The sequence below is a fragment of the Carica papaya genome, chromosome 1 (genome assembly GCF_054855325.1).
Source record: "Carica papaya isolate Zhongbai chromosome 1, ASM5485532v1, whole genome shotgun sequence".
In the NCBI taxonomy this organism is placed as follows: domain Eukaryota; kingdom Viridiplantae; phylum Streptophyta; class Magnoliopsida; order Brassicales; family Caricaceae; genus Carica; species Carica papaya.
In genome coordinates this window covers 3675124-3697409 of record NC_142309.1, presented here as the reverse complement: position 1 = coordinate 3697409, position 22286 = coordinate 3675124, and the positions used below count along the sequence as shown (strand labels likewise).

At 33.6% G+C, this 22286-nt stretch overlaps 2 protein-coding genes and 1 long non-coding RNA gene across 12 annotated transcripts in view; 1 reads left to right on the top strand and 2 right to left on the bottom strand.

Moving 5' to 3' along the window:
• Positions 1–14441, top strand: part of LOC110808966 (uncharacterized) — a 74437-nt gene extending 59996 nt beyond the window's left edge. Inside the window, exons 18-19 of the mRNA XM_088214889.1 lie at positions 8773–8814; positions 14141–14441. Coding sequence (XP_088071015.1) covers positions 8773–8814; positions 14141–14346 — 248 coding nt within the window. The 3' untranslated portion in view covers positions 14347–14441. The remainder of the gene's footprint in view (positions 1–8772; positions 8815–14140) is intronic.
• On the bottom strand, positions 903–12535 carry LOC110809017 (uncharacterized). Of its 10 annotated transcripts, none has more exons than XR_015817547.1 (10): positions 11173–12535; positions 9214–10675; positions 5439–5548; positions 4584–4654; positions 3378–4325; positions 2949–3281; positions 2734–2770; positions 2607–2628; positions 2345–2478; positions 903–1267 (listed from the first exon to the last, which is right to left on the bottom strand). It is a non-coding gene; the product is annotated as an uncharacterized LOC110809017 (long non-coding RNA). The 10 variants fall into 10 exon arrangements; XR_015817542.1 differs by lacking the exon at positions 2734–2770 and having other exon boundaries at positions 11173–11671; positions 11785–12535; XR_015817543.1 differs by lacking the exon at positions 2734–2770 and having other exon boundaries at positions 9214–9300; positions 10412–10675; positions 11173–12534.
• A 2513-nt stretch (positions 14442–16954) lies between the features above and the next one.
• On the bottom strand, positions 16955–20114 carry LOC110808961 (glyceraldehyde-3-phosphate dehydrogenase 2, cytosolic). The gene is made up of 11 exons (XM_022034644.2): positions 19957–20114; positions 19734–19834; positions 19015–19130; positions 18808–18907; positions 18399–18545; positions 18242–18302; positions 18066–18163; positions 17768–17910; positions 17568–17651; positions 17348–17437; positions 16955–17255 (listed from the first exon to the last, which is right to left on the bottom strand). Exons 1-11 carry the CDS (start codon positions 19982–19984, stop codon positions 17210–17212), a joined length of 1014 nt encoding a protein of 337 aa, XP_021890336.1. The 5' UTR covers positions 19985–20114; the 3' UTR covers positions 16955–17209.
• Between the last annotated feature and the right edge of the window lie 2172 nt (positions 20115–22286).

Here is a 22286-nt window from a genome sequence, read left to right as displayed (position 1 = left end):
TCCATCATGATTTAATCTGGACCGTCCGATCGCGATTAAATTAGAAATAAATCTGGACCGTCCATCGCGACGCGATCTGGGCCGTCCGTGCGTGATTTAATCTGGGCCGTCCACACACGTGAGATCTGGGCCGTCCATGCGCGCTTTTGATCCGAGCCGTCCGTGCACGCGAAAACGGATATGGGTCGTCCGATCGCGCGCACGCAGATCATCTACGTGTCTCCGTCCCGTGTGGCTTCCCGCATCAGTGTCCCTGCCACGCGGCGTCTCCTGGTTGGCTGAGGCTGCTGACGTGGCGCTATTTTTCTAAATTGCGTTTTGACTCTCGATTTTTAATTTTCTTTTCAAAAACATCCCCATAATCTAAATTTTCACCCTTTTTTTCTCAAAATCAATTTTAATTAAATTTCAAAAATAATTTTACCCCATTTTATTATTATTATTATTATTATTTCTATTAAATTAAATTAAAACCTTATAAATTAATTATTAAAATAAAATAAAATTAGATAAAATTCTAATAAAATTAAAATAAAATAAAAGAAAAATTTTGAGTGTTACATTAACTATAACATAATTTTTTTTTTCCTCCGGATATATTATAACCTATTAAGACTAAATTCAACTCAATTATAACAGTCTTATTAATAATATTAACAAATTAATTCATTAACTTTATTAAATTAAATATTATAAACTTTTATTATAATTAAAAAATATTATTTAAAATAATAAAAATTAAATTCATATAAAATTTTATATAAACTCTTTGACTCTATTTAAATAGCAAAGTGACACCCTTAAATTTTTATTTATTTAAATAAAAAATATTTATTAGAACTTATAAGACCAATAACACTTTTAGAAGCTCTCAAACAAAAAAAATTCTTTTAATAGTATGATAAAAAAAAATGGTTATTTTTTATTGTCTGAATTATTATATGTTTAAATGGTGAAAGTTTCACCATTCTACCTAAAAAGGTATTTACATTCTTTCCTAACTCACTCTTATTCTTTACTACTCAAATCAAAAGCGGTCCAATGTAACAACACTAAAAATCTATTTACACAGAAACTGCATCAATACAATATCCTGAATATAGCTCTCTACTCTAAATATAAAAAGCTGATGATATATATGACAGTTTTCTGTTCTACCATATCATTTCCATGGAAGCAGCTCATCCCATCTAGGAGCTTTCTGCACCAGAATGTCAACATGTGCATTTTCATGCTTCACATCCACATACCCTTCACTTTTTTGTACCTAAACAAGTTACAAACCACCATTGTTAGACCTTGGATTGCAGTACTCCCCAGCTTTATGATGTCAAAAACAAAGAAAAGCACGTGCATGGAGGATGATCTTTTCCTTTGTGCTTTGTTCTAGAGTTTAGGATTAATCATAAAGATTATCACCGAGTTCACTCCCAAAGCTTAACTTTTTGAGTTTTTGAAGAGTTTAATTTGTTTATTCTTGAATTTTCTTTTGGAAGAAAGTACATACATTACATAATTAAGTGACACATGTCCATCTATTATAATACAATCTTTTAATAAGAACACACTGTTTGATTAAAATCCACAACCTCTTATAAAGTAAAAGATACATGAAACATCCAACTGAATATATATTAGAGTTTAATTTAAATATTAAAAACTGATTCATGTTCAAAAGTTCAAACGCGCATAAATATACACTAAGAAACTGAACCATAAAAAAAGCTACAATTTTCTAACGAGAACACATGAGAACATACTTTCTAATTAGAATCCACAATCTTTTAGAGAGAGAGATATACGAACCATCCAGCCGAAAATTTATTGGAGTTTAAATTTAAATATGAAATATATGTTCATGTTCAAAAGCTCATACATGCACAAATATGCGATAAGAAACTGAACCACAAAAAAGCCGTAATCCACTAACGAGAATACATGGGAATTCTCTCATAGAGATAGAGATATCCCAACCAACCGAAAATTTATTAGAGTTTATATTTAAATATAAAAAACGTGTCCATGTTAAAAGGTCAAATATGCACAAATATACGCTAAGAAACCGAACCACAAAAAAGCTACAATCTTCTAATGAGACTACATGGGAACAAATTGTCTAATTAGAACCCACATCTTTTACAGGGACAAAGATATACTACCCATCAACACAGAGATTTGTTAGAGTTCATATTTAAATATAAAAACGGGTTCATGTTCAAAAGCTCAAATATGCAAAAATGTACATTAAGAAACTGAACCACAAAAAAGCTGCAAAATCTAAGTAAGACAAATCAATAAGATATAAAACTATATTTCTCTTTATAGAAAAACGTATGAAACTTACCAGTATCTCATAAAAGAGCTTTGAACTTCCTTTTTCGAGTTCTTCCTTCTAAAACTTGCAACGGGTTCACCAGTTCATCCTCTTGCTTTTTCCTTTGATTTATAAAAATTTTCCCCAAATAGTTTGCCACCCCTCTGTAAACAAAAATCTCAAGAAATTGAAGGGGTCTTCATAAAAGTAATTTCTACGAGATATATATATATATATATATATATATATATATATATGTAAATCAAAAGATCCAAATGCCTGTCAGCTTCACCTTTTTTGCTCCGATCATTCATCTGCAGTGAAGACAAGATTAGATCAGAATTCCATATGAAGGAAATTACACAAGCCCATGATTAGAACATATTACAACTATTAAATCAATCTGAAGTAGTGCTTACTTAGTCAGTTCTCATCTCTTTCAACTAGACTCATCTCCTTACCAATAAAAAAACAAATTCTTAAAGCACAATAATAGGATGTACAAAAGAGAAAATTGAAAAAATCATGTAGAAAAGGTACAATGCTTCAGCTAATAATTTCAAAATATGAAGGATTATTGAGGAAATAAGATAACGTGGAAAAAAAATATTGCTACCACTTTTAGTTATTTTACCTCACTCATTAAATGGAGATCAAATTCTTAATCCTTGCTAAGAGATACCACATCCTCTGTAATTTCAACTGTATTTCACTTCTTTTTGTATCCACAATATCGTAACTGGAGCTTCCAAGGCCCTCACGTGATCTTGGTGTTTTTGGGACAAGCTCTATTTGCTCTATTGATATTAACTCCTGAACAGATGATTCTGAACCATAATTTACTTCTTCATCTGATAACTGTTCGAAAGGTTCTTCTGAAATGTTCTCTAATAATAAGTGTTGAACATGTGTTTAGGAGCCATATCTAATCTCGAAGGAATCACCTTAAATCCCAGTATTGTAGCTACTGCATAGAAGGGAAGTACTTAAAATAGAAATTGTTAAGGATAATATGTTCCTATTCCTAGTATATATATATATATATATTCGGATGCATGATTACCTAAACGTTGTGAAGTATTGGGTTGAGCTGCAGTAGAACTAGATGTAATTAACACCGATTCTTCTTCTATGTTAACCTGATACATCCCGTTTCCTGATGAAACCATGCCAGGCAAATTTCCTACCTCTAAGCCAGTATGATGTTCCTCACCAAATTGTCTAACAGTTTCAGGAGGTTCTTCCTTGGCTGCATGAGCTGCACTAGGTATACTTGATGCCAGTTCATCTTCCATGTTAACATGACGGTTCTTGGTTTGTGATAAATTCATGCTAGAAAATTGCATCGACTCTAAACCTGTATAATGCTCCCCACCAAATTCTCTAAAAATTTAAGAAGATTTCTCCTCATTTGCATCAAATATTTCCAACTCAGTGAGTTCTCCTTAGAATATATTATCTTTAAGTTTCTTTATGCTTTCTTGCAAGTTGCTTAGATCAAGGTTCTCTCGTATAATCTGACGAATCCCCCTTAATGCTTGTGCTATATCAGGAAATTCATGAAGAGCAGGTTCCAGACATAACACAAGCAAAAATGAGAATTAGTCAAATTATACAAGAGGACCTTGATCTAAGCAGCTTGCAAGAAAGCATAAGGAAACTTCAAGATGATATATTTTAAGGAGAATTCACTGACTTGAAAATATTTGAGGTGGATGAGGAGGAATCTCCTGAAGTTTTTACTGAATTTGGTGAGGAGGGACATACTGGTTTAGAGTCGATAAATTTGTCTAGCACGAATTTATCACAAAACGAGAAGGGTCAGGTTAACATGGAAGATGAACTGGTATCAAGTACACCTAGTGCAGCTTATGCAGCCAAGGAAGAACCTCCTGAAACTGATAGAGGATTTGGTGAGGAACATCATACTGGTTTAGAGGCAGGGAATTTGCATAGTCTCCATCCATACATTTTTAAATTAGTCCTCCTCCATCATCTAGAGCAGCCTTAACTACAAGAAGGAGAAAGGTTAATTTCTATCTTCAGAGGCTGTCAATTGAAGACTTAGAATCACCATGTTGGTAAACTCCAATTCTTATGCCCTTTATCTCATTGTAATATTGGGGAAAAAGGTGATGGGAGCCAATAAATTTCTTATAGTAAATTAATCATCCAAGTATGCCAATATGCAAAAATTTCTCTGGCCTATAAACTATCAACTATGTTAAGTGCACATATCAAAGAGTACTGGCATGAGCCATGACCCAACCTGGCCCTTCGCGTCAAATACTCTCCAGCAAGACCCTTAAAGTTAATACGCCTCGGACCAGCGAGTGCTTTCTGTATAGAAAGTAAAAAGACAAGTAGATCTTGTTAACAGTAAGCAGTCTACAGTAAATGGAACACCCTGTACAAGGTGGCATTTGAATCATCTTTCAACGTCAATTTAATTAATTCAAGACATTCTTCATAAACTCAATAGTGAACAAATTGTATGCGGACATTCTCATGGCATCCTTGAGTTAACATATAGAGAGAAGTTAGAACTAGGTCATCACCTCCATAATCATCTTTTGTTTTTCTAAGAAAAAAGAGGGAAAAATTAAAAAAGATCAAATTTTGATATCTGGGCAGGAAACTAGTATGCATACATAGATACATATATATTATATAAAACAGTTTTTAGGTAGAATAACCATCTTTTGTTTTTCTTAGAAAAAAGAAGGAAAAAATTTTTAAAAAAATCAAATTTTGAGTAGGAGAAACTAAAAAGAGATGTTTAGGCAGGAAATTGGTAAACATACATAGATACATATATACTACATAATTGTAACATATTTTAGGTAGAATAACCTTCCAGACCAGAATACGAACCCAGATTGCAAATTTCACATCAATAGATTATCCAAAGAAGCAACTTCCATTTGGCACCCACAACCAGAAGACAAGACCAAACCAGAAAAACCAATATGCAAAACAAAAGAAATTTCTCCTGCTGAACCCTAGAAAGATAACTCAACAACTAAGTATGTATTATACATGTTGCATAAGTCGACATTGACATTTCAAAAGAAAATAGATCAATTTACACAAGCATAACCAGGAAGAAAAAAAAAAAGACTACCTTTGTCCAATGAAGGGGGAGGCAGCTTGATTCGCAAATCAATTCATTCTCCGGAACAGACGCCAAGAAAAAGTGCATAAATTTTAAGATTTTGCAGAAGAAAATGAGACCTGTAAAACTCTCAAAGTTAGATGAGTAGGGTTCGGCTTGGGGAAGAAGGAAAAGAAGGTTTTAAAAATTGTTTTTCACCTCTTCTTTTTTAATCTTGTAAAATGTACAAAAATGAAATCTATATTTTATTAAATTATTTTGAAAGAAATTCGAATATTACAACTTAATTCTCTTCTTAAAAAAAAAATTTGGTCTTCCAAATTGTTACGACACCCCAAACAAGTAAGGGTGTTTAGCTCTAAAATCTGATTTCAGGTTCCATGTAGTCTCATTCTGGGAGTGATTCTACCATAAGACTTTAAGAAAGGGATTGTTTTGTTGCGAAATATCTTTTTCCTTTCGGTCTAAAATGTAGATATATATATTTTCATAAGATAGATCTTTTTGAAATAAGAGACACTCATGAGTTAAACCTGAAACAGAGAGCATCAAGAGACCAAAAATTTTGAGCGAGTTGAAGGGCTAGTGCAAACAAAATGCATATTGTCCCAATTGTAACTGGCTGAATGGTAAATATATATTTGTAAGATGATGAAGTAGATAGAAATTCTTGGCCATTAGCGTCGGTGTTAAAGCGATTTCTCAGGAAGCAACCTCATTTCACTACTATATGCAAGGAAAGTCACAAAATTTAGCTACTGAAGTATGCAAGAGAAGCCAAACTCATCAAATCTGATAGTTATTGGTTTACAACATTCCTGAATGTGCATTCACCATTTGAATTAAAATACTAATTTAGATGAATCCCAGGATCTCTCTACATACTACATTAATGTATTAAAGAATCAAAATATTGATTTAGTTTAATCCCACAATTCAATTCTATCATAGAGAAATTAGAAATAAAAATTAAAAATACAATAAAATTACTGCATCCCACGTGGGATTGATTGGTGTAAGATTCAGTAGAAGTTACACTACTTAACAAGTTTTTTTTTCCCTTACAAATAATATCTAATATGACATTTGTTCATGTCCAGATAAAAGAATAAATCACAACTAAAACACTTCCCAGCCATCCAAACAAGCTCAACCAAATAGCTTAACAATCCTCGAAAGAGAAAATCTTATAAGATTTGGAAAACTTTGCGGTCATAAATTGTAACATCCTAAATTAATTTTTTTTGTAATTTAGGGTTTAATTATAAATGTAAATTTTTAATTTTTCAATTTTTTAATTTTAATTTAGAGTAAAAATAAAGTAAAATTGATTAATGATTAAATTGAAAATAATTTTGTGGAGAATCAGTGAAAATTTAGATTCTGAATGTATTTTTGAAAGAAAATAAAAAAACACGAGTCACAATGCAATTTAGAGAAGTTTCGCCACGTCAAACATCCGATTAGTAGGCCCAGCGAATCAGGGCGCACCGCGTGGCAGCGGATGCTGATGCGGTGCCATGCGGGCGATCCACATGCCCGCGATCGAACAGCCCAGATCTGTTCCCGCACGCATGGACGGCTCAGATGCGTTCCCTCCCCAAATGTGATTGGACGGTCAGATTTAAACGCGATCAGACAGTCTAGATTGGATCACGATGAACGGCCCATATTCACTCTATATTTAATCGTAATCTAAAGGTTCAGATCAAACACGATGGACGGCTCAGATCAAAAGCGGACGAATATAAATAACCCCCATCCACACCAAATCCTAACTCTAGTCGCCAGACCCCCTCGTCGGAGAAGAAGACCCGGTCGACTGAAGGACACCGCCACCACCCGCCGCTGCACCAAAGCTTTTTCCGACACCAAAAAAGGTAAACAATTTTCGCTTTTGCTCGAAATTCAATTTTAAGCACACTCATGGCCAAATCAGAGCAAAAAGATCGGTCAATTTGCCGGAAAAGCCGGCGAAGCTCGACGCCATCGCCGCGAGGAATTTTACAAAACGCCTCCGATGAGGCCCTTTCCGATTCCCGTTCTGTGTAATTTTTTCACTATTGTTATCACCGTGTCCTTCTCTACAGGTTGACCGGAACCAAAAACCCAACTGCAATGTGAGTCAGATGAGCCGCCGCCCGGAGAGCCTTCTTGTCGGTGAGTTTCGTTTTTTGTGTTTTTTCGGTCAACCAATGCCTTATAATGTGTTTTCTTGCAGGGATCGATGCAGAATCGGGCGAAAACAACCAACCTGAGGCGGACTGCCGACGTGGGCGGCGGTGCTATTGCCGGAGCACGGCGGAGCCGCCGTGCCGGAATTTCGAAATTAGCTAAGTGGGCTCCGGGACTGATTTTGGGTTTGTTTGGGACATTTGTAGACATTATTAGCTCGTTTTAATTCCTGAAGAAAAATTCAGGGAATCCGAGAATCGCCCGTAGGCGTGGTCGAACAGCTTAGCTTTTTGGGCATCAAATCGAGTAAGAACCTCTCACCTTATTTCCTATCATAGAATTGAAATCTAAATAAATAATAATACGATATTTTGTGTAAATTTAAGAAATATGCATAATTAATTACGGATTGCCAATAGAGTCAGAACCAAAAATTATCTACTGTTGTTATTGATTGTTTTTACAGTTTATATACATGATGGTATCTTATTAATTGATTTTATGGTTTTAAATGCATATATGGTTTATTCTATGTGTTTACTGGTGAATCAGAAAAAAATGAAGGTTAAACAGTAAAAATTGTGTGATGAAATGAGTAGATGAAACAACAGGCTTACTAGATATTCTAGAAGATTGTGAACAGATCGGGTATATAGGGAACTCTACTGTGAACGTTATCTCATACCGAACGGGGTATGGAGACGGCCCGCTTCACCCTCATACCGAACGGAGTATTGAAGTTCGGTAAATTGGCGCTCATACCGGACGGAGGATGGAGACGGCCCGTAATTGAGAATGTTAAATGAAATGGTTCATGTATAGCGCGGACATCCCTATAAACTCCCATGGATACTAACAGGCTGGTAAAAAGAGTTACAGTTATTGTTTGATTCATTGATGATTGATATAGATCTATAATATGTGTTATGATTGCTGATTATACATAGAATCATGATCTGTATAATTTTATTGTCTATATAAATTATTTTTATGAATCCTACTATAGTAAGTGAACGGTAAATGATTTTATTTTTAATAAATGTATTGATTTAAATTTAGTGCTCCATTAGTGTTTTTGATTTTCTACCAATCTTTATTTTTGTGCCGGTGACACAGTGTGATGTCTTTACTGGGCAAGTATAACTCATCCCTTATTTAACCATTTCAGATAAAGAGGAACAGGTTTCAGAGCGCGATCCACAAGATGATTGTGAGTAGATGTTAGATTTCTTTATTTTCCGTTTATTTCCTTATTCTTATGTTTCTTTCAAAATGATGAATTTTGTAATGTTTTTTGTTACTTTTAAGTTATTTGTGTAAGGAATGTAAATCTTGAACATTTATTACGCTTCTGCACTTTAATTATTTTTTATTTTCTTTAGATATTTACGGGATCATTACATAAATCACCAAAATAATGACCACTACACTAGAAAATTACACTTACTCCTGATATCAATCATAAATAGGTATAGAGTATCAATGTAGGAAAGAACTGCAAACAAACACGCTTTGTACAACCCTTCAGAAACTTTTAAATAACACCACCCCCTTCAAAAAAACTTGGAACTTTGGAAAATTTGCTTCAATAAAAAATGGGGGAACTGACCTCAGTCAACCACCTTTTTCTTTCCCTCTCTCATCGCCTCTCCTAGCTCTTGCTTGCATTCTTTCTCTCCTCTTCTGCCTTTCCAGTCTGCACCAAGATTTAGTTCATCTAAACTTAATCAGAGTTGCAATTTACTTTTCTTTCTTATAGAAAAACAAAAAAGTCAATGTTTTAACAGAATATAATTATTTTCTATAAAATTGTTTAAATAGCATTCACTCAGTTAATTTTATTTCTCATTTAAAGAGATAAAGATAGTGATGAATTCTAATGTTAATGAATAATACTAAATAAAATATAAACACATTTTATTTTCTATTTTTTCAAAAAAAAAAGAAAATATGAACACATTTTATCTTCAAGGTTTAGATTCTTTTTCTTTTTAAGAACTATGAAGTTCACAATTTAACTGCATAAAAACCACATCCTCCCATTGGGTTTGCCAAACCATGTTCAAGCAGCTTAAAATAACCGGTGAAGAAGCTCCATCTCCATCTCAAATTCTTAAACATCAATCCTCAACCTTCCTGTACTTCTGACTCATGTCTCATTCTTCAGAAACTCCATGTCCATCTCAAATTCTTAAACATCAATCCTCAACCTTCCTGTACTTCTGACTCATGTCTCATTCTTCAGAAACTCCATCTCTATCTCAAATTCTTAAACATCAATCCTCAACCTTCCTGTACTTCTGACTCATGTCTCATTCTTCTTTCTCCGTGCACTCCATGACCTGCTCTATATTATTAAATGTGTGTACTGAAAAGTACATCCTAAGTGCTGTCTGTTCCACATCCCCCTCCCTCAAGAGACAAGAATGCTGGGGTGGACTTTGTTTTGACTATAAGTAATTTTATGTCTCCTTGGCTTTTCCCTTGATGTACTCTGTTAACCTGTTGGCACTCCATATAGCTTTTTCATATGAACTTCTATGCTTGATATGTTCTCTTCGATTTTTAGAAGTCTTTTAATTATATCAAAAATTGCTGCAGCTTTCCATAACGTAGATCTTCTCCTTGCATGTGATACATCTATGTCTTCACTATATGTGTTGGGCAACTTGTTTGAATGAGGGACAGATGACATCATATGACATAATTTCTGTGCCATGGCAGTCATTCCTTTTTCCCTTAACTCATCTTTCATTGTATGAAAAGTAAGATACTGAGGAACTATGCCCTTTACTGAGGAACTATACCCCTTCTTATCATGTCTTTAAACTCTGCGAAAGTCTCTTCAAATCTATTCATTTTGCGAAGTAAATGAATCAACATGATGCTAGTGGCCACCAACCAAGTCCATATTATATTCCCTAGCTTCCATTTCCTTGCTGACTTGCACAGCCAAGTTCAATCTCTCATCTTGGCACAATGTCTCCAACAGGAGATGATAAGTAGGCCTACTTATACTGTACCCAGCTTCAAGCAACTTTGTACATAGGTTCATCCCCTCCTCGGTTTTCCTAAATTGGGAATAAATGAAGATTTAATTCACAATGAATATTCTTCTTTTGAGTAAGCAATGATAGGCATTTATTGATTAATATAACTCAAGTGTTAAGAAAAGAACAAGATGCATACAAAAACAAGGTTCGGAATATTAAAACAATGGTGCTGGTTCCGTTTGAACATATGAACAGATTCGTTCCTTAAATAACATATATAAACATATGTTCATATGGTAGTATGATTTACAGAAAGATTAGATAGAAAATGTTCAATTCATGGATTGCACATAGGACAGACAAAAGAGTACCATCTTCTTTAACCTGGGACATCCAAGTAGGGAATCAAACTACAAATTTCAGTATACAACTTTGATTTGTTCTGATTGCATTTGAAGTGACATCTTGGGATAAAAACCTCTAAAAGATACTTTGAGATATAATTGTTTTATGGTTTTACTCCGTAGCCTAAAAGAAAAAATAATAATGAATCAAAAAATTGAAATTACTTTTACCTGAAATAAGAGCAGCACCAATCCAGTCAGTGGAACCCCACCTCTCACCAAGAAGAAACCATGCAAAACAAGCACCCCAAACAAGCTCCAAGGTGTAAATGATTGCAATTTCCGTGGCCAATACATCACACATTGCAGCCAATTGCTTAAATGAATTAATATTACTTAAAGAAAATAAAATTTATGAAGAAGATAATAAATGAGTTAATTTACATTATAGAAACATCTGTTCAAAGAATCAACTTTCTGAACTATGATTGTAACAAAATAATATTTCTTAAGAAAAGATTTAAGGAGATTCCAGTTATGGTCCAACATTAATAAATAACAACAATTTACCATCCCCAGCAGCCTTATTGGTAGCAGTAGCAACATGCTTCACAAGATCTGCTCCAACATTTTTGGCTTTCTCCTTAAATTTGATGCTCTTGGCGACATTAACGCCATCCTTTGTTATCTTGAGATCTAGTTCAGTTTTCTCGATAATCACATTTCGTCCCTGGAGCAATAAACGATAAAAAGAATACAATGAAGAAATTGAAAAGAATCAAGAAATTTCTGTATTCATGTGAAAGTCATTTCATGGTTGCTAAGCAAAAAATAACTGCTCACTCTGCCCACACTATCAGCCTCCACTCTTCCTCATCAATGTTCTTTTCAAAAGACCATTCACCACTCCTGAAGCCTTCCCTCTCCATTACACCACACAATTCTTGAAGGATCCCATGAACTTCCTCTAACCCTGTTTGCCCAGCTGAAAACACATAAACATTCTTTTTCACTTGTATCCAGCTGTGCCTACCCACTTTCTTTAAACCTTTCATCTTCACTAAGCTTCTAACCCTTACAGAATCTTCCCACCTCCCACTTGCAGCATAAATATTAGAGAGTAAAATATGGCTCCCGCTCTGTAAACAAAACTTCTACATTTGTAACATCTCCATACTTGTCATACAAACATATAAGCGTGTTCTTGACAAACAAATAGTCCTCCAATCCACCCTTTCTAACATATCCATGAACCATTCTGCCCCCCTGTCCAACGCAGCTAAATTGTCAACAGTCAGACAATAAAACGGGGAGAACTTCAGCACTGGCCCTAATACCTCTCATCTTCTTCATATCAAACAACTCAATAACACATCCAGAATGCCCACATCTGGAATGTCCAGACAAAAGTGAGATCCAAGTTACTCGGTTTGGCTCCAAACCTTCCAACTCCCCCCGCTTAAACATCTTAAAGGCACCATGACAGTCAAGATTCAGAGAAAACCCCGAAATCATCTGTGTTCCATGAAATATAGCTTATGACGCTCTTTCTATCAAACTGATAGAGTGCATCATTCATGTAATATCCGGACCCGAAAAGTCTATTGGGATAAATTTTTTTTACGAAATTATTTAATTTAAATAATTAATTAATTTATTTTTATTTTATTTTATTAAATTTTTAAAAATAAAAATAAATAGAAGATGATATTGAAAATAATTTTAAAAAAAATTGGTAAAAATTTGAAATTATGGAGTGTTTTTGAAAAAAAAAAATTAGAAACAGTAGGTCAAAATGTAAAAAAAATAAAATTCGGTCACGTTGGACGGCCCAGTAAGCAGTTCCGACGAAATGGAGCACGCCGCGTGTCAAAACACGCTGATGTCAATGCCCAAGTTCGATCCCACGTGCGTGAACAGCTTAGATTCATTCTCTTTTTAGGCGCAATCGGACAAACGAGATCAATCACAATGAACGACTCAGATTCATTTCCTTCTTAGGTGCGATTGAACGGACGAGATTAATCGCGATAAACAGTACAGATTGACGGGGAATGAGTATAAATATCTCGCGTCGCAAGAGAACCCAAACCCTACCCGTCAGCCCCTGCCAGAGAAGAAGAACCAAACGTCAGAGAAGAAGGCCAATCGCCGACCGCTGCCGCACCGGAGCCACTGTCGACTGCCAAAAAAGGTAAAAAAAAATTTTACCTGCTCGGAATTCGATTCCGAGCATTCCTGTGGCCATATCAGAACAAGAGGGATGGTGGATGAGCTAAAAATCACGGGTAAAGTCCGGTGAAGCCACTACGGCCAAAACCAAAAAATCTCTCTAATGAGCCCCTTCCTGCTTCCCGTTTCATGTGATTTGTCTATCACTGTGTTCACCATCCTTTTTTGTGCAGGTTAGTCGAAGAAAGAGCCTCAATTGTGAAGGAGAACCAATGGAGTTGCAATACCTGGAGACTCCCCTCCTTGGTCGGTAGCTTTAGTTTTTTGTGATTTTTCGGCCAACCAATACCCCCTAACGTATTTTTCTGCAGGGATACGTGTAAAACTGGTCAAGCCGAGGCGAATTGCCTCAATGGGTAGCGGAGCCGACGACGGAGCACGGTGACGCCGCCGTGCCAGAACCCCAAAATTGGCCGAAAAGAATTTTGGACAATTATTTTGAATTTTTATAGTATTTTTAGGTACGTGACGAATGGTTTGGATTCTACATAAAAAATTTCAGAGAATTCGGTACCCGTTAGGAAGCGTAATAGACAGTACAACATCTCGAAACACCGATACGGGTAAGGATCTCTCACTCTATTCTCCGTTATGGTAAATTAAGACTTAATGATGTATAATTTTGTATTTTTATAAAAAAGTAGAAAACTCTAAAAATAATTAAGGTCACTAGTGGATGCGGAACCAATTAGTTCACAATTGTCTTAATTTTCTATTTATTTTGTCGTACTATCCTACTTGATTGTTATCGTATTGTGCATGTTTTTAATTTATAGTTTTAATAGTCTTATCAATTTATCTGGTTTATTCGATTATTTGGTTACTCAATCCCTTGTTATGATAAACTATATCGTCTGCATAAATATCGTCTAATTGATCTGTAAATATAATATAAGATATTGGTATGCATTTATTGGTGGTTTTTCTTTTTGAGAATCTTTATGTGAAAGACTTACTGGGTACCCAGGGAAAGAGCGGACGAGTCTGATACATAGGAAACCCTACCATGAACGTCACCTCAGTCGAACAAGGTTGGAAAGTCCTATACCGGAAAGGTTTGGGAGATATGGTTCACTTTTATACTGGACGGGGTATCGAGACGATGGAATATTTGGCGCTCATTATTGGAAAGGATATGAGGACGGCCGGTTAATTATTAAAATTGGATATTAGATTCACGAGTAGGGGGGCATCCCTATGGACCTCCAAGGACATTAGTAAGTAAGTAAGAAAGAAAAATTATCGTCTATTGTTCTCTTATCTGTGAAAATGAAAAGTGGTATGGATATGGGTTTTTATAGGTTTTTTTTTTTTAGAAAATTCATAATGGTAAGTATCAAACAAACATTTTTAAGTTAAATGTATTTAATTAAAGTAAGGATTTCATTAGTTGTTTTCTTAATTTTTATCAATCTTCAGTTTTCTGTATTTGTGATTAGTGTGATTTTTTTACTGGGTTAGTATAACTCACCCTCTCATCAACTGTTTTAAATCAAGAATACCAAGATCCAGATTCCGATCAGCAAAAGAGTTGTGAGTAATTTACCCCCGGACTCCCTTCAAGTGCTAGTAAAAATTATTCTAAAATACTTATTTATTCGTTTTTCTTTAATTACTGTTTGTTTTTTAGAAAAAATATTCTTGTATCCATATTAAGTATTCTAAATTATTGTGTGAGGAACGTAAACCCTAACTTTATTATTTGTTGCTGCATTTAAATTATAAATTCATTTTCTTTAAAGTTTCAGGTCTTTACAATCTATCTGATTGAGCTTCTTATAAATGCCCTGCAATTCATTCGTAACATGTAGATGATGTTGAAACCCCATCTGCAAAATATGACTGTGAACGATCTTATCTGAACTCTAACTAGTCAGGAAACTGTTTGCCCTTATAACCAGCAGAAATGTAAAGTCATCGGCCAAAACTCCTAATCTTTGCATTTTAACATAAAGTTGGAGGGCATTTCATAATACCCATGAGAGACATTAGCTCTCAAAATTGAATTCAACAAAAACAAATTCAATAAACACCCAAACGGTGATGTATCAAATCCATTTTGTCCATCAACAACAAGCCCAAATCGAGCATAAACTGATATGACACACACTGCCAAAAACGTAGAATTATACGTACCAGAGAGAATGACATGTCTGTTAATTTGTCTGCAGAATCGAACTGCGTAGCATTGTTGAATAAGGTTATCGAACAAAAAGAATAGCTCATTGTGAGGGAGAAAGGACCAATATGATTTGCTAATCTGGGTCCGGTGGTTTTTGATTAATATAGTTGGACGTTGGAGATGAAGATATAAAGAGTTGGATAAAAGACCAAGAGATGAAGGAGCACGAAGCATCAAGAAGATGATTCGCAAAGCCGTTGGGTTGGAGGCACTAAGCGGAGTATCGATTTTTAAAATTTAAATATGATTTACTAATTTGGCTTCGATGGTATTGATTAATATATAGATTGAACGTTGGAGATGAAGATACAAAGAGTTGGATAAAGAACGAAAAGATAAAGGAGCAGAAAGCATCAAGAAGATGATTCGCAGAGCTGTTAGGTTGGAGACACTGATGGATTTTCAAATTTTAAATAATTTGAAATTCTTGAACCTGATACTAATTTAAAACGTGAAATAATATCAAAATTTATCTAATCTTCTCTTTCATTCTTTTCTTATTTTTATCTGATCGTGTCTCTTAAATAATTTATTACATGTTAAAAATTATAAACTCAAAATATAAATTTGTATTTAGAGAACAATAGTAGATATTTTTTTTTATCGGAATAGTCAAACACGTTAATAATCAAATGTAATTTATTTTTATAAATAAAATAAAATTTAAATCTAAATAGAGCATATAATTATTATTATTTTATTGTTCCTAAGAAAAAAAATTAAATTCATATATTGAGGCAGACTGAACTCCAACTTGATTGAGACTTGAGTCAGATTAGGCCCAACGAGTCTCATGAACTAGCTAGGCTTGACCTGTAATGGCTGGCCTCACCAGTGGTCATTTCAATCAATTTGCAAATGGTTAAGACTTTTTTAACTTACAATGCATCAGTTAGTGTTGTCCCTAAATTTCATTTTTAGGCCTCTAAAGATTTCAGGCATAAGTTAATTTTTACTCTCTCTTTCTACAGAAAAATGGGTTATATTTTTTAATAAAACTATGCCAACCGTTTATTTTCAAAAAAAAAAAAAATCATACAAAAATTTTACCAACTTGATTTTTATTATTAGAAAATTATTATATTAATGTCACAATTTGACACAGTTTAATTTTTTTTATTATTATTATTATTCACAACTAAATGCTGGCATTTTATTGAGACTTTCATATTTTTTATTTATTTTAAAGCACATAAAAATAATGAAAAATGATTTTAACTAAATAATTAATAATAAGAAATAAATATAATATTTTTATTAATTTAATTATATAATATTTTTTGTTAATTTAAAATTATTTAATAAAAATAATTTTAAAAATATTTAAAATTAATAAATTTAAAATTTTTCTGTTGAAAAATTAGATGAAAACTTATTTCTTAACATTGTTTACAAATTATAACAAAGTTAACAAAAATAATTAAATAACTTTCTACGTTTATAGTGAGTGCATATAGCAAAATTTAAAAAACCATTCTTAACATCTAAGAGAACAACACTCCTGCCAAAAAGAAAAAAAAAAACCCATTCAAAAATCGAATTTATGTTCAAGTCCAACATCAACAATGAAAGCAAAGCAGAAAATTAGAGCAACATAAATATGAAATCCGAAACTCATTATTAAAAATTTAGACAGTTTTACATTTCACCCAATTTAAATAAAAGATGCCAAAAATGGCTTGTTCCGTCTCTAGCAGACAACACATATAACCGCATAGCTCTGTTATTTCCTTATAGAAAAGGACTCTACTAGAACTAGACACTAAACTAAATTGCAAACTAAAAGCCGAAGAAGAAAAAAACTTTCACAGCATCCGCTGCTTCAAAAACTTCTCGTTGAAAAGATGAAGCTTCTCATTGGACAGAGGCAATGTACCGGATCAAGTCGACAACACGAGAGCTGAAACGAAGAAAGGAGTAGGGATCAAACAGTAGTTCTTCAAGTACCAAAACAGTAGTAGTTTTGAAGGGGGTGTAGAATAATATGTTTACCTGTAACCCCATTCGTTGTCGTACCAAGAAACGAGCTTCAGGAAGTTATCATTCAAAGCAATTCCAGCCTTGGCGTCAAAAATGCTTGACCTGCCAAAACAAATTTCATGTGAAAATTTAATTTTAGTCGCATTTGTTTTCATTGATCAAGATGTAAGAAGAGAAGAACAGAATTGGGAAATTGTAGAAGATGATTGGGATGTTATAATTAGCCTTTTACCTGCTGTCACCAACAAAGTCAGTTGAGACAACATCATCCTCAGTGTAACCGAGGATTCCCTTCAAGCTACCCTCAGAGGCCTCCCTAAATAGCAAATCAAACATATTCAGATAATACAACACAAACGAAATTTTATTCCCTCCATCAACTCGAATAGATATGTTTCAAAGAAATAGTGGGTTTATAATTCTAGTTCTTACTTGATAGCAGCTTTGACCTGGTCGTAAGTAGCCTTCTTCTCAAGTCTTACTGTAAGGTCCACCACTGAGACATCAACAGTGGGAACACGGAAAGCCATGCCAGTCAATTTTCCATTAAGTGCCGGTAAAACCTTGCCAACAGCCTAGAATTGAAGGAAAAGGGTTCATGTTAGCAGTTGTAACGGGTATAACAAAAGTAATTGCCATGGTTTTTCTCACTAGAACGGTGCCCACAATAGATTGTAACAATAGCAACAATAAGCCATCACGTGAAAGAACAGGCAAATCAATCTGATACCTTAGCAGCTCCAGTACTGCTCGGAATGATGTTGAAGGAAGCAGCCCTACCACCTCTCCAGTCCTTCATTGATGGACCATCGACAGTCTTTTGAGTGGCTGAAGGAAAAAAATCATGTCAGACATTAGTCAAGCACAAGTGTAGCTGAAGGGAGGACAGAACAAGAAGATGCTTACCAGTAATGGCATGGACGGTTGTCATAAGACCCTCAGCAATACCAAAATTGTCGTTAATAACCTGTACAAAGACATATCGACAACAAAGCATGAGACTACAAATGTAAGTTAAGGTATCGGTCTAGAATTCATATGAGAAATACAGAGGAAGTATCACCTTAGCCAAAGGAGCAAGACAGTTGGTGGTGCAGCTAGCGTTTGATACAACATTAAGGTCTGGCTTGTATTCCTTCTCGTTGACACCAACCACAAACATGGGGGCATCCTTACTAGGTGCCGAAATGATGACCTTCTTTGCTCCACCCTGAAAAAAAACAAATACCAATCTTAGAGAACTTAGAAACAGTGAGATAGAGGGCACAATTAATAACTAAAAAGGGTGCCATATCCACACTTGGTACTGAAAAGGGTGTGACAGGTTTCTCATTACTGAAGCGACAAAATATTAACCCGAACCAAATTAAGATCGTTCATTATCCCAGTTTATTACGTTTGAACTCATAAAAAAGACTTCATGTAAACAGAGAAACCTCACAGGAATACAATGAGATCCAGTTATCACAAACCTTCAAGTGAGCAGCAGCTTTGTCCTTATCGGTGAAAACTCCAGTGGACTCCACAACAAAGTCAGCTCCGGCCTCACCCCATGGGATCTCCTCGGGGTTCCTAGTAATTGTCAAGATCAGTGAAGAAAATATTTTCAATCAAACATCAGATTCAGGATCCTATTAGAAAACAAATCAACATGGAGCACAAACGAAAATAAATAATACCTGATACCAAAAACAGTGACAGGCTTCTCACCGAAGAGAAGGGTCTTGGAATCCTTCACCTTGAGCTCATGGTGCTTCCATTGACCATGGACAGTGTCGTACTTAAACATGTAGGTCTGAACAAAATGACCGTAGTAACACCAGAGTCAGAAAAAGAAATCAAAATAATTTGAAAACACAGTTTGAAATCTAAACACAAGGCTATGAACAAACCATCATTGGAACACGAGAACGAAATCTATAATTATTTGTAACAAGGTGCTAATCATCTACCATACATAAAGTAGAAAGTGGATACAAGATTCACAGATCTCTATTTGTTTATCCAAACTGGATATGAAGAAACACGGAAAAGAATCTTAGATCGCAAACCAAATATTAGTTCTGTACTTTTTGAAAAACATAGTGTATCAAGAATTTTTACAAAAAAACAAAACCCTATCCGGATCTGTATTAATCTGAGATTATATATACAAAAAAGCCAACGGATGGCCAACAACTCAAGGATCACTCCAGATCTCGAGCAATTAGAACCATCTACGGGGGGTTGCAAATCTCAAATGCATATTTAAATACAAACACACTGAATAAAAATCATAGCGACTATAATCTCTACTAGAAACTACGCAAACACATCAGTCCACCACTAATAAGACGATTGACGCACATGCATGAGATAATCGTTAAGATATCAGTAAGCGATTGTATTAACAGTATACCATGTAGTCAGTGGTGATGAAAGGATCGTTAACAGCGACGAGCTCGACATCGTTGCTCTGCAACGCCACTCTCGCGACCAAACGCCCGATCCTTCCAAATCCTGCATTTACACAACGAAGAAGCACAGATCAACGATAAGGTCAGAACTAAATCGCGGCGATAACGAAAAAAGAGAAAGTAAAAACAGAATACAAAACAGAAATGGAGATCGAATAGGCTCACCGTTGATGCCGATCTTGATCTTGGCCATAGTCACTGATGAGCAGATGAGTAGAATACAGAGATTTGATGAGAGAGAGAGAGAGTAAAGATGGAGTGATATGCGAATTAGTGGTGGTGTATATATATTGGGATTGAGGCGGAGTCGTCGAGGGGGAAAGGGCAAAGTGTGGGGACCACCTTCGGCGAGTGGTTTAAGAAGGAGAAAACGATGGGCTAATGGTAGCCGTTGATTTCGATGACTTTTTGGTTTTTGGTTTTTCTTCTTGTTGGGTGGGGTCACGTGATAGATCATATCTCATACTTGTGGTTTCACGGAATCAGCGGGTTTGAGAGTTGGAAATGGTAGAAAGTAGGTCTACAATTTGGACAGTTAGTATTTTCCAGATTTTGAATTTGTTTTTAGGTAATTTACAGTTTTATCCCATTAATTTTGTTTATTACAATTCATACCCTTTTATTTTTTTCTAAATGATAATTCAGTCCTTTAATTTAAATTTTTTTTTTTCAAAAGTTTAAATTATCAAAATTTAACATGATATTTGATAAATTATCTTTTAAAATATTATTAAAGATTCGTATTGGTAATAATATATTTAAAAATATTACGAGGATTTATTTAATTGTATTTAAAGAAAACTTTTTTAAAAAAAAATTTTAAATATATTTAAACACATATTTATAAATTCATGATTTTTATTTATTGTTGGTTAAATAAATTTATAAAAATATTTTAATTTAAATATAAATCTTACAAGAAATCAATTATATAAAAAAATATAAATCTATAAAAATATAAGATTTTTACTTTTGAGAGAATTTTTAAATTTTAGCGAAGAAATGCTAGCGTGACATGGCGTTGGTGGGTAGGTGCGGTTATCTTGGATAAGTGGTGGGCCCCGGTGTCACGCAGAAAAATGGACGTGCTTGCTTGGGTCACGTACAGCGATAAGAGCACGCACCATGCCGCTCTTATTAAATCTGCTTGTGTATATATATATTTTTTTCATATGATGTTTGTAATAATATTTTTAATTTGAATTTTAAATTATTTTTAAAAATTTTATTCGTAGATAATAAATAATAATATGAATTACCCGTCATTTTGACTTATAATATTAAACGATAGTAAATTAATAAAATTATTTTTTATTATAATTTATTGTTGAAATTAGTCGTACTCTGAAATCAAACAAAAATATTTATTATTATTATAAAAGTTTTTGAAAAAAATAATTTAGTTATCGGAAATTTTTATTATAACAAAAAAAATATGTGTTTGTAAAAAAATAAAAATTAAAATTTACACTTAATTTTTTAAGTGAAAATAATAATTTAATCTATGTGTTATTAATTTTTATTTAAATTTATTTATTTTTTTTAATTTTTAGTCCCTATAAATAATTATTTATTTATTTATTTATTTATTTATTTTTTACCAAATGTAATTCAGTGGGCAGTAAAGGTGATTGATACTGTGGGTGAAGTGAAAAAGTTACTTTTACTAATTACTATGTTCTTGGTTCCATTATGAGAAGTTTTCGGGTATGGGATCCACGGGCGGGGGACGCGGATTGATTAAACCACCGGCGGGTGATAAAACAGTTAAAACGGCGGGATTTCAGTGACATTTGGAAGGATCTAGAAGGATTTTGTCAAGCTATATTTACCTTGAAAAGATTACTAAAGAAAATAATTTTTTTTTAAAAATAAATAAATGTTTGGGAAGCATAATTAGAAAGTTCTAATGGGTGATCCACATGTTCTTTACCAAAAAAAAAAAAAAGAATATATTTCTTTAGAATTTATTCTATTATTATTTAATTTATGGATTTTAATTATTTAATATTCAAAGAATAATTATAATTTTTATATATTTATATAATCAAATAAATTTTATTTATATATTTAGTTTGACAATAATAAATTCATATTTATTTGTTGGTAAATAAATTATATAATATTTAATTTGAATTAAATATGAAGTTGACTTGTTATTATTATTTAAATTTTTATTATTTTTATAATGTATTTTAGGAAGTGAAAAAAAAAAAAAAAAGGAATTGAATATTGCAGTCTAAAGAAAAGTTTGACATTGATATAGCTCCATAATCTTGCTGCTTAAATGAATTGATTTTGTACCGAGTGCTTATAAAATTATTAATTGGAACCAAACGATGCCGTTTCGATTTTATTATCTATATTAATTTATTTTAACTTAAATAAATAGAACACAAAATTAAAAACTTAAAGAAACATAAATGCTACCAAATGTTCATTTGACAAGACAAAATTTAAGCTTTCACAGTCCAATTAATATAATCATAAATTAA

What these genes read in the sequence shown, in the direction of transcription:
- LOC110808961 (XM_022034644.2), bottom strand. Translation starts at nt 19,984, where the DNA reads ATGGCCAAGATCAAGATCGGCATCAACG. An exon ending in GTCTTGCTCCTTTGGCTAAG is followed by an intron (nt 18,303 to 18,398) that starts GTGATACTTCCT and finishes GTCTTTGTACAG; the next exon opens with GTTATTAACGACAATTTTGG. An exon ending in CAGGTCAAAGCTGCTATCAA is followed by an intron (nt 17,652 to 17,767) that starts GTAAGAACTAGA and finishes TTTGCTATTTAG; the next exon opens with GGAGGCCTCTGAGGGTAGCT.